General features: G+C 43.6%; 1 protein-coding gene across 8 annotated transcripts in view; it reads left to right on the top strand.

Annotated features, from left to right (window-relative positions):
* HDHD2 (haloacid dehalogenase like hydrolase domain containing 2) overlaps nucleotides 1-14,621 on the top strand; it is a 65,231-nt gene that overhangs the window by 10,035 nt on the left and 40,575 nt on the right. For 6 of the 8 annotated variants that reach the window (XM_075585828.1, XM_075585892.1, XM_075585873.1 and 3 more), the window contains one exon: nucleotides 13,515-13,616. In XM_075585828.1, coding sequence (XP_075441943.1) covers nucleotides 13,516-13,616 — 101 coding nt within the window. In that variant the 5' untranslated portion in view covers nucleotide 13,515. Of the gene's footprint in view, nucleotides 1-3,171; nucleotides 3,365-13,514; nucleotides 13,617-14,621 lie in introns of all 8 variants that reach the window. The other 2 variants (XM_075585882.1, XM_075585862.1) reach the window with 1 other exon arrangement.

Genomic DNA, 14,621 nt, shown 5'->3' with positions numbered 1-14,621 from the left:
GCACCTTCCAGACATATGTTGTTATCTTGTTTACTGCGTCACAGGTTATCCTGCGATTACAGAATCGCTGCAGAAGATCTTGTGGGTGTCAGCCATCATTCAAGGAAAAGAATAAGACACTTATGCCATTCATATAGTATCTCCACTCTAAGGAGGTCTTCAGAATACATTGAGCATATTACAGATATCTAAAGTAGTAGAAAAAAAGAAAAGAGTTAATGAACTAGATATATATGTAACGGGTGTTCCACCCCACCCAATCGCAGATATAGTGTGGGTGCGGAGAACATACAGTGTTACCAGGTGTGGTGCTTTACCTGTTAGGCTCACAGGAGGGCTGAGCTTCCGCCACGGGGAACCTGGGGCAATTATATTAGGAGTAACCCTGTACTCGGTGCAGCGCCTCCATCTGCGATGGTTCCCGGCAGAGCGGGAATTGTTCCTCGCAGGACCCATACAAATAACTAGCACACCTATTTGTATGATAACTAATATCTTTACTTGGGAACATACGACACAAATACCATACACAGAATAACGGGTGTCCCTCTCTAGAGGCGACACTGACTACGGCGTCGCGCAGGACGCTTCCCCAACACCTTTACTTAAGAGCATATAAACCCTTTAACATCAACATATTATAACATCCCCACACGGTGCCCACAGCCCAACCCCTTTGTCCCGTGGTCAGCGCTGCCACTATGTGTTATGAGAATGTTACGATTTGTTGTTGCACTTATGGGGTACCTGCCGAGCGCTCCTGCACTCGGGCCTGCAAGCACTTCGCAAAGGATCTGTCGCTCGGTGATTCCGTCTGATCCCAAGCTGGTTCCTTGCACGGGGTCTGCCAGGGGCGATCCCACCCTGGTGATAGTCTCTGTGCGCACAGACTTGAGCCCAAGTCTCTTCACGGGAAGCGCAGCGTCCGCTGTGTCCCTATCTAACACTAGCGCTACTGTGACAGGATCCCTAACCTAGGGCCTGTCCCTGTAGCACCACAAACTGGGGAGTGAGAACCTATCTGGGGCCTAAGGGGTTACTGGCCTACTCCGTTCCCCTAGCTCTTCCCGGTCCTGACTCTAACTACCTAGTACTCCCAGCGCCTGCAGCAACGCACTGCAACCTGCTGGGTGCGTACAGCAAACGTGCTGCAACAACACACGATGCCTTCTTGTCAGGCCTCACAGCACTGACAGCCGTGACTCTGACAAGACAGCATATCACACACACCGAGGGGCAGAACACCTAACCTGGGGCCGTCCCGTAGCAATTACCCACTAGCCTGGTGGGGAGTTGGGGCCTACCTGGGACCTGGGGGAACCTTACTTGGTGCAGGAGCTTCACTCGCTCCCTACACCCTTCCTTCCCCTTCCTGCTCCCAGCTGCAACTAACTAGCGTGGGCTCAGCGCGCAAAATGTATCCTTTCTGCAGAGAGATCCTAAGCCCTATTGGCTCCCTGGCATCAAGTGGGGCGAGCAGAGGCTCATGGGACTCGTAGTCCCTGCCTAGAGCCTTCCCTGGTAGGCTAGGGTTTCGCGGGCTCCTACCTGCGCATGCGCGAGCTATCTGTGGGCCTCCCAGCGCTCCTAGCCCCTGCGCATGCGCAATGCACCTGGCAATGGCGGCTTCCTTCACACCCAGCAGCCGGGACCCTCGCGACCGCGGCCCTAGCAACGGCCCGATCGCGTCCCCGGTAACCGGCCGCCTCTCTGAGATAGCGCGCTGCTCCCTGCTCCGGCCCCCACCTTTGTAAGCAGCCGTCGGGTCCGTCGCTGGCTCCGGCGGCACCCGCGACCGCGCTGCTCCAAGGGAGGGGGATCTCTAGGAGCCGCGGGAGACCAGGGCTACATATAAAAACAACTATTATGATTAAATTCTAAAAATACTAGTTAAAGAGAAAAAATTGGGGGGAGACAAGGAAAGCATCACTGTAGATAACTGTAAATAAATATAACATAAAAAAACAGTCAAAAACCTAAAAACTGACCATTGAATCCCTTAAAAATAAGGCCAAAAATTAATTAAATTAAAGAGCGGGAGAAGAAAAACAAAATAGGAAAAACAAATGACATCATTGATCACAAAAACATTGAAAACCCCAGGTAACCATTCAGACCTTGGGGTAACATTGAGCCCAAAGTAACAATCCACCTGCATTCCCTCTGTAGAAGCGCTCTTTCGATGTCACCACCCCGTATCCCTAAAGAGACACGTTCTATGGCGAATGCAGATAGAACCGAATTGTCAGCCCCATGTTTATGTAAAAAGTGTTTGCCAACTGTCGTGATCTTTTTAGAAGATTCTAAGTCCCTTGATGCAGATTTTATATTCCGGCAATGATCTAATATCCTAAAGCGGACCTCTCTCGTAGTCATACCCACGTATATTTTATTACAGGGGCATGTAAGATAGTAGATTACCCCCTTAGAGCGGCAGTTCAAGAATTGCTGTATTCCCTTGCTGTCTGTGAAGGTAGAAGTCTGCCGTACAAATTTGAAGGCAGAGCAGCCATTACATTTAAAAAAAAAACCTTTTTGTCAAAAGATGACAAGAAGGTAGGATTCGTATGTGCAATGTAGTGGCTGTGGACCAGCTTGTCTCTAAGATTTGGGGACCTCCTACTAGTTAGATCTACTTTTGGCCCTAAAATTTCTTTTAAATCGGGGTCCATCATGAGCATCGGCCAGTGTTGCTGCAAAATACTTCTCAAATGGTTCCATTGTTGGTTAAATGTACCAATAAACCTTATTTTGTTTGGAGTATTTTTATCCTTAATCTTTGGTTTTAATAAGGAGGCCCTACTCCATGTTTTTGCTACGTTCTTAGCCTTGTTTTATTACTGATTGACTGTATCCTCTTTATTTAAACCTAAATTTCATCTCTGCTGCTCTTGATTCAAAGGTTCTAGGAGTAGAGCAATTTCGTTTAAGGCGAATAAATTCGCCAATAGGAACTCCCGAAATTTGGTGTCTTGGATGGGAGCTAGATGCATGTAGGATTGCATTAGTGGCAGTTTCCTTCCTAAAAATATCTGTGTTCAGTTGTCCATTAGCGTCAATGCTGATACACAGATCTAGAAAATCAATAGAACTAGAGCTGTTTAGATGTTAATTTTATTTTCAGGCTGTGTTTGCCCGGCCCTGATATTATAATAACTATCAATATTACAGACAAGAAATTGAACAGCAGCTCTTGGTGGCGCATCACTATAGACGACTGCCTGGTGACCCGACGACAGCCTATAAAAGGGAAATTGATGGGATTATCCAGTTTGGCCTTAATAACGCCTGGATTACAGAGGAGACCAGTAAATTTCTGACTCAAGATCATCCAGTGATGCCAGTGCTGTACACTCTCCCTAAGGTACATAAGTCCTGTGTGGCACCTCCGGGCAGACCCATCATCTCAGCCCGGGGGTCATTATGCCATCCTCTCTCACAACTTGTGGATTTTTATCTGCAGCCACTGGTAGCAAACATGGGTTCATACATTAAGGATACAACAGACTTCATCAAGCAGCTTGGGGACATATCCGTTGATACATCAGATTACATTTTCGCCACCCTGGATGTGTCTAGTCTGTACACCAATATCCCCCATGCGGAGGGCTTGGAAGCAGTAAGCGCTAAGTTTGAAGTATTTGGTGTACCACAAGGTCCTCCTGTGGAATTTCTCATGCTATTGATTGAAGTTATTCTACACAAAAACTTTTTCAGGTTCTAGAAACACCATTATTGACAGCTTACCGGGACGGCCATGGGCTCAAACATGGCGCCGTCCTACACGAATCTGTTCATGGACTTGTACGAGCGGACTCATATACTTCATGAAGTGTCTTACGGACAACACATTGTCAAATATCTACGCTATATTGATGTGTTTATTTTGTGGGATTGCAGCGAAGAGGATCTGTTAGCGTTTGTGGCTTCTTTGAACAATATTCCTTCTACAATACGCTTCACTCTGAATTACAGTAGTAATGAGATTGCTTTCTTAGACACAATTGTGTATACGTCTGGGGGCATGCTGGCTACCAAACTATACCGGAAGAGCACTGATAAGAATTCATAACTGTGTGCAGCCCATCATCCCTTGCCACTCAAAAGGGGTCTCCCCTACTCACAGCTCCTAAGAGTGAAGAGGATTACAACTGATCCAGAGGAGACCGAAAGGGCCTTGGTACAGATGGCTGCAAGCTTCCGAGAGAGGGGTTACTGTGAAAAGGACATCCAATACGCCTTACAAAAGGTGGGACAGATTGATAGTGTATTGCTGACACCAGTGTCCAGAAAGCCGGAGACCAACAGACTTAACATAGTCAGCACCTTCAGCACCGCCTCTAATGACATCAAGCAATGCATCCGGGGGAATTGGCGGATCTTGGAGAATGATGAGAGGATGGGCACATGCGCCAAGGAACCACCGTTGTTCTGTTTTCGTCGTGGCCCTAGCATCGGGGATATGGTGACAGGATCTGATCCCATAGAGAAATATGCCACCTCTAAAACCTGGCTGGCCAAGAAACCAGGCTCATATCGTTGTCATGGCTGTACGAACTGCCAGTTCATGCAATTGGGCCCAAGTTACAATCACCCCCACAGTGGCATACCTATCAAAATTAAACAGGCACTTTCTTGCGAATCTAAATTCGTTGTGTATTACATCAGATGCCCTTGTGGACTCCTGTATATTGGTAAAACCGTGAGGATGTTAAAAGAGCGGATGGCTATGCACCGCACTACAATTAGGAAAGCCCTAGTGAGTGGTGGTGATGACATGGACCTTAAATGTCTCCCCGTCGCGAGACACTTTACAGAATAGAGACATTCTCTGGCAACACTTAGATGCATGCCTATTCTTCAGGTCCCGGTTCCCACGCGTGGACGCAAGTTGCGGACGTCAGAGCAGGCTGCTTTGATCACGAGACTGATTCCCTCTGCTCGTGGACCCAGATAGCTCCTTCCTGTATTGGTTACTCATGTGTGGTGCTCAGCTAATGTGTTTAATGACAGGTTGTTGGTGATTGGTTTAGTTTTATCTCTTTGCACTTGGGGTGTGGGTATATAAGTATGGCACTGTTAGTTGGTGTTTGTACGGCCCTGAGGAAGGTCTCCCTGTGAGACCGAAACGTTGGCTTTCATGTAACTGTTTCAATACAGTTTATTTTGGATTACTCCTTGCTGGTATATATATATATATATATATATATATATATATATATATATATATATATATATATATATGAACAACAAGAAAAGAAAGCGCCCGATCCTAGTGCAGCATGAAAAAATACAATTTAATAAAAAATGGTAGAACCAACAAATGTAAACTTACAAACGAATAAAAGGTAAAAGCATGTAATGAGCATACTCATTCGCCAACTGCACACGATGTAGCTCTGCTTGCATGCCACTCTCTCCTTCCGTGTAGTCCCAGCTTTTCTGAACCGACATCCGGTAGAGGTACAGGAACTGCACAGCCACAGTGTGACCCGGAAGTCCACCACCCTCTCAGTGGTATCCGGATGGGAAGTGTAGTACTTGTGACCCCGCAAGGCAGATAATAGTCCCAGCAACACACAAATGGTCCCAAAAGTGTCTGTGGTGTGTTGGCAGTGATCGATGAGTGAGTATATATTAATATACAATAGCTAAAAAACTCTCTTCCCCACGCGTTTCTTCACTCTCACGGTGATTTCATCAGGGGATCGTGGTATTTATTATAAGTATTTATTATTTATTATAATCATTTATCTACACTCACGGCATGTTTGTAGCAATACAATTCAATATATTTTAATTGGTATAGCAGGGTTAGCAGTAGCATTGTGTGTTTTTATTAGTGTGAGTCAATCAGCAATCACAATATCCATCCATCTTATGCCAGTTCTATATTGCTGACGTCAGATTAGCATTTTTCAATTAGACATTAGTGTCAGTATACACCTGAGGAGCGCAGTCTTTTTCTGTGTGTATATATATATATATATATATATATATATATGCGCCCAATCCTAGTGCATTACTGCAAAAATAAATTACATTTTCCAAAAGGCTCATAAGTTGAACTCACAAACAAAGAAGGTAAAATAGCATTTTATGAGATTAATACGAATGATCCGCGAGATTTCAGTGCTCTGCAAGCTCCGATCTGACCCTCGTGAGTCACCGTCCAGCAGGAACCCACGATGTCAGTCACTGCACAAACTCTTCCCCCTGGGAACACACCACCAGATGTCCCTGGTTCCCACCGGTGGGGGGCAGATGCGGCAGACTGGCTGATAACACCGTGCACTTGATTGAAAGTATGCAGCAAGTAACAGATCCACGCTAAGATATCCACACATCACAGCAAAAGATGCAAGAATGTGATGTCGGTCATGATACGCTGCGTGGCAACGTAACAGCAATACCTCAACATGTCTTGCACGCTTAACATGCATCAGGGGGTAGTGTTAGGCTAGTGAGTCCTCACATCTATACCGAAAGCAAGATACTTGCATCAATTAGTGAGTTAATTGGAAACTGTGAATCTGCATAATCTAATCCACATGATCCCAATACACATAATCAACATAAAAATGCAATTTAATCAAGAGAGAGCACAATAGTAATTTATATAAAGTGCCAAAGTGCATGGTTAATTACATGTTAGAGAAAGATTGTGAAGATAGATGCTACTAATGTGAACAAAGTGTTTATATAAACAAAGTGGCTAATAATGCCACTTAACCTATACACAATCACAAACCATGTGAAACCATGAGGACTAATAGATGTGAAATGTGTTAATTGAACACAAATAATATGGATGTAATGTGCATCCACCAAATCATGTGCATGTAATGAAGTGAATAATTGTCACTGCTGATCCAAAAAGGAAAAGCTGTAGCAACTAATACAAGTAATTAGATGCAAATACAGAAAAGGAACATTAAAGAAGGAAAGTGGTATCTGAATGAAATCCAAGTAAACATGCATAAAATCTTGCACAAAATATATATATATATACAAAATGGACAGAATCCTATTAATTTGAGACAAGACAATTCTATATGAGGAATAAGTGCGTTCTAAAGATTTGGATTTATACGGTGGATCTCCGTTTGTTAGGAAGCTTACTCTCAAACAACATTTTTTTTTTTTAAATATGATTCAGGTCAAGATAGCCATTTAGGATCTGATTCATGCATTGATCCGTGGAATAAACCATGCATGATCTAAAATCCAACGATGAGATGGTTATTCGAATGACTGACAAAGGAGGTGGGATAGTCATCCAACATGCTGTTGATTATCTGCCTTCCGGTTATTATCCGACGGGGTCTCCTATCTACTTTAGACTTGATCCAACCTTTTAGTTAACTTGATGGAGACGGTTCATATAGCAGTTGGGAATAAGATTATTGATAAAGCGTTTGATTTCCTTTTGTGTTAAGGAACCAATGATTCCCATCATGTGTTAATGTGCAGCCTGTCACGGGAGGCCAGGTTTATTAACACCTTTTTTTATACCGGGGTCATTTGATTGAGCAAGATGAAGCGGTAAAATAAATTGTAATTTATTCCAGGATTAGACATATACACAATTTGCACTAAAAACACACTTACTGGGAACGGGTCTAACGAAATAAATCTTCCTTGGAATGAAATGTTAACAGCCGACGTCTGTAGGAGCCCTTTCCAATGACCGGGAGGTACTCACGAAAGTCCTGTAACGCAATCCCAGCCGCGACCGCTACGTCCGCTCAGAAAGCGGGACTTGGAACATTTCTTGAGTAAAAATCTCTGAAGCCGGCTCGTGCCTATTTTGCACGGAGCCTATTTTCCGTAACTTGAATTTGCCACTGTTGGTTTGGCGCTTGGAATCTGAGGACCTGATTGGCTGCAAGGTTTCTTATAAGTTTTAGAGTCCCATTCAGAAACCACTACAACCAATCGGCGCGTTGGAATTCTCCTGCCAGCCTATCACCGATTTGCTGGTATACTGAAGCTGGGTGGGTACCGATTTGGATTCTGCTAAGGGTCATGCGCCAACCTGGCACCTCTGCCTCTTAGCATATCGAGCCCACCTGCTGTCCCGTCCCGGCTCTGCAGAGTCTGGGGAAGAGCAAATGGTTGCCGGATAGCCCTTTGTTAGCCGAGGACGGAGGTACTCAAGTATAACTACAGTGCTCCTCCTGTTCTAACACCTTGCCACCCATGAGGCTTCCACCTCCGGGTCCTGAACAGACTTTGCGGCGCCAAACTTGGTAGCCATCTGATCTCTCGGAACCATAGACTTGGATATCCCACGGTCACATGCATTGGTACCAGCATATACATTTATTAAATAAAAAGCCTTTAATAAAATATTCTTTGCTTATGGGTCTTGTGTTTTAACGGGTCCAAGTCTTCTGGTCCGGTGTCAGGGATAGAATAAAAATGTATGTTCCCTACTCTTGCCAGCCTTATCCCTGGCACACTGCAAAACCCTAACTTTAACTTTTATTCACACAATAAAATCCTTGCAGTTTTACATCATAGCTGGAGCACCACCTGAACCCTTATACCAGGTTGGGTGACTTGGGCATGAACTGGGCATCCCCCATTATGCTAGGGACCCCGGGACACTTCTGGGGATACCTTGACCCCAATGCCCTTTTTACCTTTCCTGTTTGTGCTGAAGCAGAGAACCCTGGTGGTGAGTTGCAAGAACGTTTCCAGGGTAGGATTTTGCCGGAGCACTGTGCTTCAATGTGCCCGAGAATCTTACTTGATTCCCGGGTACATCTTTGGGGTATTCCATAACTCGGAAACCTGCTACATAGCCACAATCTGGTAGAAGTTTCTCCGCAAAACACACCCTCAACTCCGCTGGCCAGCACCCCTGGAAAGGCAAAAACACAAAAATACTGATTTGTCGCATAATTTACACACAATCTCAGTGATGCATATACGACAGTTGGGTCCAAGAGCTGACACTCTAGGACTGTTACACACGGATCAGGGGTAACCAAGTGGGCTTAACCTTTATTATTGAGCCTGGTTACCTCCTCAACATCACAACCACATGCCTAAAATACACAAAACGCTGACTCAACCGCCGGGACGCACTGTAGTATCAGGGATTACTTTATTGACCTAGCAATTTGTCAGTTTACATTGATTTTTTTATCTTCAGTAGGTTTTTAAATTACCATCTTTTTTTTTTAAAAGATACCACTCGCATGATTCAGGTTTTATTCGAGATCAAGTGGGCAGACACATATCGATTGGCAACATTATGTGACGGTGCTCGTCTCAAATCAGGAGGCGGAACCGCAGGGCTGAGGTAGGGATGCAAATAAACCGACCACAACCCATGGTCAGAGTCCTGTAAGAGTATCCGTAGTCGGTATGGAAGCAGGGGTCAGGGCTGGCGGCAGAGTTGCAAAGTCGAGGACACAAGCGGAGGTCAGGGCTGGCGGAAGGCAGCGAGGTCGGGGTCACAGTCTGGGGTCAGCAACAGGAATTCAAAACGGGCAACAGGGTAAGGCGTAACTGCAAAGACCGACAGGAGCTGCAAACACACAGAACTTTGCTCGTCGACTCCCTATGGTAACTGCAGCCTTAGGCCGCGCTTATAGTGACGGTGACGCGACTGACGTCGCCATTTGCAAAAGCTGTGTTTAGGTTTTGGGCGATGTCGCTGGCTGCAAGGCCAGCGACGTCATAAAAGGGGTAGTTAGAGGGACGGAGAAGCTCCCGATTGGCCGCAAACTGTCCCAGTTTGCCTCCTTATTGAATGTCCATACATTTAATCTTTGTTTCACTATGCAATCGTTGGGAGATAGGGCCTACTATTTTGATTTGGAGGGCTACATTAAGGATTCTGACATCTGTACTGAGACTTATTTTAAGGATGTATGCGTTAATGCCTATTTGAATCCATCCAGTAACCATGACATTACGTGTATTAATAATATTCCTTATAGTCAATTCCTCCATCTCATGAGGAATTGTACAGAAGTGTCTTGTTTGTTCAGGCAAACCTATTGAAATATATATTTGATGACAAACAGCATGAAGAAGGTGTAGTAGCATAAGTTTACCAATGGGCCTTACAACAGGATACAGGGTCCCTGTCACGGGAGACCAGGACTAACACACCAGGGATAAATTCACAGGGACCAGGGACAGAACCACAGCGTTTATAAAATTAATTTATTGAAAAAAGGAGTATCCTATCTACCGCAAAACACACACACACACACTTCCAACTGGGACACTGGGGTTACCCTATAAACTTAGGTGCAGAGACCTCCCTAAAGAGATTTTCTCTGTTTTTCCTCCTGCAGCTTGTCTCTGTTGCCTCACAGCTTCTTTCCAACCTGCTTCTCCAAATGAAATCTGCTTCACAATTAAAACACCCTGAGCTCACAGCTAACAAAGAGCTGATCTTATCTCCTTTCCCCTAAGTGTTTGAAATGTGCCCCAGCCCCTGATTGGTGCAGGGAAGTGCAACACCAAACACAGTTACTTGGGAAGATCACAACCCACTTTACAGCATCCCCCCCAGCTGAAAACAAAATTAACCCCTGGTCCCTGAAGTGCTGGAACCAGGCAACATAATACATAGAGAGATATACTGTATACAGTTGTGTGAAAAAGAAAGTACACTCTCTTTGAATTCTATGGTTTTACATAACAGGACATAACAATCATCTGTTCCTTAGCAGGTCTTAAAATTAGGTAAATACAACCTCAGATGAACAACAACACATGACATATTACACAGTGTCATGATTTATTTAACAAAAATTAAACTAACCAAAAGTATTCTACATACTTTTGTTTTTATTATATTAAAACATTGAAACTATCCACATTGTGTGAGACTATCATCCTCACATGGGTCACGGGAGAGACGCTGGTTCACCACTCAACTGACTGTGTATCAAACACGATATGGAGGAGAGATATTAACTGTCTAAAGATACATTTGAGGAGAATTTGGCTCACACACAGCCGTGTGAGTAGAATTACTATTGTATTGTATGTCTTTATTTATATAGCGCCATTAGTGTACATAGCGCTTCACAGTAGTAATACATGTGGTAATCAAATAAATAACAGATAATATAAATAACAGATCATGGGAATACGTGCTTTAGACATAAAAGTAACATTTCGGAAGAGGAGTCCCTGCCCCGAGGAGCTTACAGTCTAATTGGTAGGTAGGTAGAACGTACAGAGACAGTAGGAGGGAGTTCTGGTAAGTGCGTCTGCAGGGGGCCAATCTTTATGTATCCTGTGTTCAGAATATCCACAGTGCTATTCATATGCTTCTTTAAGCAAGTGTGTCTTAAGGTGGGTCTTAAAGGTGGATAGAGAGGGTGCTAGTCGGGTACTGAGGGGAAGGGCATTCCAGAGGTGTGGGGCAGTCAGTGAAAAAGGTTTAAGGCGGGAGAGGGCTTTAGATACAAAGGGGGTAGAAAGAAGACATCCTTGAGAAGAACGCAAGAGTCTGGATGGTGCATAGCGAGAAATTAGGGATGAGATGTAAGGAGGGGCAGAAGAATGTAAAGCTTTAAAAGTGAGGAGAAGAATGGAATGTGAGATGCGGGATTTGATCGGAAGCCAGGAGAGGAGATGCGGAGACAGATTTAGGAAAGAGTAGAGTGATTCTGGCAGCAGCATTTAGGATAGATTGTAGGGGAGACAGGTGAGAGGCAGGAAGGCCGGACAGCAGGAGGTTACAGTAATCAAGACGGGAGAGAATGAGAATACTATATTTATATATTCACACATTTCATTCACTGTCCACCTAGATTTAGCAAGTACAGTATTTATCTATGACTGTTTAACCCAATAATACTAACTGTTGTATATCTATATCTCCTTTTCATTTTGCACTGACCATAAACTCCATTCTTACTGCCTTATGAGGATCAAGGGCTGATCCTTTCCTGGTGGAGCAGCATTCCAACAGGGGGACCAGTATACTGATTACTATTTCTGGTTACATCTCTTACTTGTATAGAGTTGTATTTAGACAGGAATTCAGAATATCGCTGTGCATTGTGTTTACATTTTAACAGGGAGCGCCTTAGTTTTTTCTGAACACTGCACCTACGGTATATCTACCAGTGTGTGTGAGCAGAGGGTTCGGGGTAGATTAATGTTCTTGTTTCTGGTTAAAACTCAGAACATTCAGATCATTTAAAACAGTCGGTATTTGTAATATAATGCATACAAAATAAAAATATTGGGTCTCAATATTTTTAGCAACAAGATAGAGCATTTATTACCAGGAATACAATTTTTTATATATATATATATATATATATATATATATATATAAAAATTTGATTAATAAACTGAAATGTGCATACACCAAATTCCCACATTATCAGGGAAACTAAAGTGTACCTATTTTCTTGTGCCAGTTGTTGGGGATGCAGCATCCTTCATGACAGTGTATTAGTGTTACAACATGCTAAAGCCACTTACCCATGTAACATATTTTTGCAGTTTTAACATTTGCTCAATAGTACGTCATATACAAGATAGCAAGTTATGGTGTAAATGGTAGTATGGAATGTGTGAGTGAACATACAATGTATAGTAGAAATCAATGAGGTGTCTCCAGCACACACACAACATTGCATCAACTTCTTTTGGTTGCAAAAATAATAGAAAAATATTGACTAAATATGCTGACTGAGATATAGAGGGAACTTTTTACAGTTAGAAGTCAGAAATCCAACTTGGAATAACTTAATATGCCGTCCAACTGAGAAAAGCAAAGGAGGGGTAGAATGTGTCACAGTTATCCTTTAGATGAGAGAATCCTCAGTGGTAGACCTTGGGTAAGCAAAGTACAGATAAGGGAATGTTCTATGGTCTGCCCTGGGTTGACTTTATCCAAGGTAAGTTCCAAGATGCTGTAATTCCCTGAGGAAGACACCATGATGTTAAGGTACGTAGATGCTGCAACATTTTGAGTGGACGTCCGCCCTTTCTCACTGATTTTTCAAAATCCCCTGGAGTGCCGGCCTCCTGCTTATATATAAATGGCAGTGAGCCAGACATATGGCAAGAAGAAATGATCATTGGACAAAGATGGTACTCGGCTGGATTCCAAGACAGATGAAAAGACCAAGACGACCAGTAAAATGGGAGGATGAAATCAGAACATTTGTTGGAGCAACGTGGTGAAGAGAGGCTTGTAACTGCAGCACCTGGAAGATTATTGGGGAAGGCCTTCATCCAGCAGTGGATTGACTAGCTGTGTGTGTGTGTGTGTGTGTGTGTGTGTGTGTGTGTGTGTGTGTGTGTGTGTGTGTGTGTGTGTGTGTGTGTGTGTGTGTGTGTGTTATACAGTACAGTTCATATGTAGGTGTATATATGGAGTACATACTGAATACCTGGTGATACTTATGACCACAATACCTCTTCCTCATACCTTTTTTAAGGCAAGGATTTAGGATACATGAAACTAAAATGATGTTATTGAGATTCTGTTGCCCACCATGTTGGTGTTATTTCAGGATGGCAGCTCGCCGCATTGTGAAAGCTGTTCTGGTGGATCTCAGCGGCACACTCCACATTGAGGACACCGCTATACCGGGGGCACAGGCTGCTCTTAAAAGGCAAGTTACCGTACACCGCTACCAGTTCCCCACTACTTATGCTGGCCTGGCAAACTCAATATGTTTATTAGGATATTTTAGCCCATGTTTACTAAGCAGTCTTCTGCCATAATAAAACCTTTGGCACTGGAAGACCCTTTATAGCACATTCAAGTTTTTATTTATTTTATTTATAAAATGTTTTACCAGGAAGTAATACATTGAGAGTTACCTCTCGTTTTCAAGTATGTCCTGGGCATAGAGTTAAGGTGACAAATAATACATGGTTACAAATACAGTTACATAAATGAACAAGGTACACATTATATACAAGACATAGCATGCACAGTTAAAGATAATATATATTATAGGTGTCTGTAACAGTTAAAGACCAGATTAAAATGTGAGACATCTTTAGTTTTGAAAGAACTTAAACTGGTGGTGGATGTGAGAGTCTCCGGAAAGGTTGTTCCAGTTTTGGGGTGCACGGTAAGAGAAGGAGCGGCCGGATACTTTGGTGAGCCTTGGGACCATGAACAGTCTTTTGGAGTCAGATCTCAGATAAGTGTTACATGTGGTAGGGGTGAGGAGCTTGTTCATATATATGGGTAGCTTGCCCAGAAAGTATTTGAAGGCAAGACAGGAAAGATGAACTTTGCGCCTAGACTCAAGTGATGACCAATCTAGTTCTTTGAGCAATTCACAGTGATGTGTGTTGTTGTTGCATTGGAGAACAAAACGGCATATTGAATTGTAGAGGGTGTCAAGTTTGTTAAGGTGGGTTTGGGGGGCCGAGCCATATACTATGTCCCCATAGTCGATAATTGGCATTAGCATCTGCTGTGCAATACGCTTTCTGACCAGCAGACTTAGGGAGGATTTGTTCCTGTAAAGTACGCCTAGTTTGGCATAGGTTTTGGATGTCAGGGTATCAATGTGCATCCCGAATGTTAAGTGGGAGTTAAACCATATGCCCAAGTATTTAAAACTAGTGACAGGAGTTAGGGTGGTGTTAGCGATGGTTCT

This window comes from Ascaphus truei, chromosome 1, assembly GCF_040206685.1.
Source record: "Ascaphus truei isolate aAscTru1 chromosome 1, aAscTru1.hap1, whole genome shotgun sequence".
NCBI classification, from domain to species: Eukaryota; Metazoa; Chordata; class Amphibia; order Anura; family Ascaphidae; genus Ascaphus; species Ascaphus truei.
Note: the sequence above shows the minus strand (reverse complement) of the source record. Positions and strands in the feature narration are given on the sequence as shown.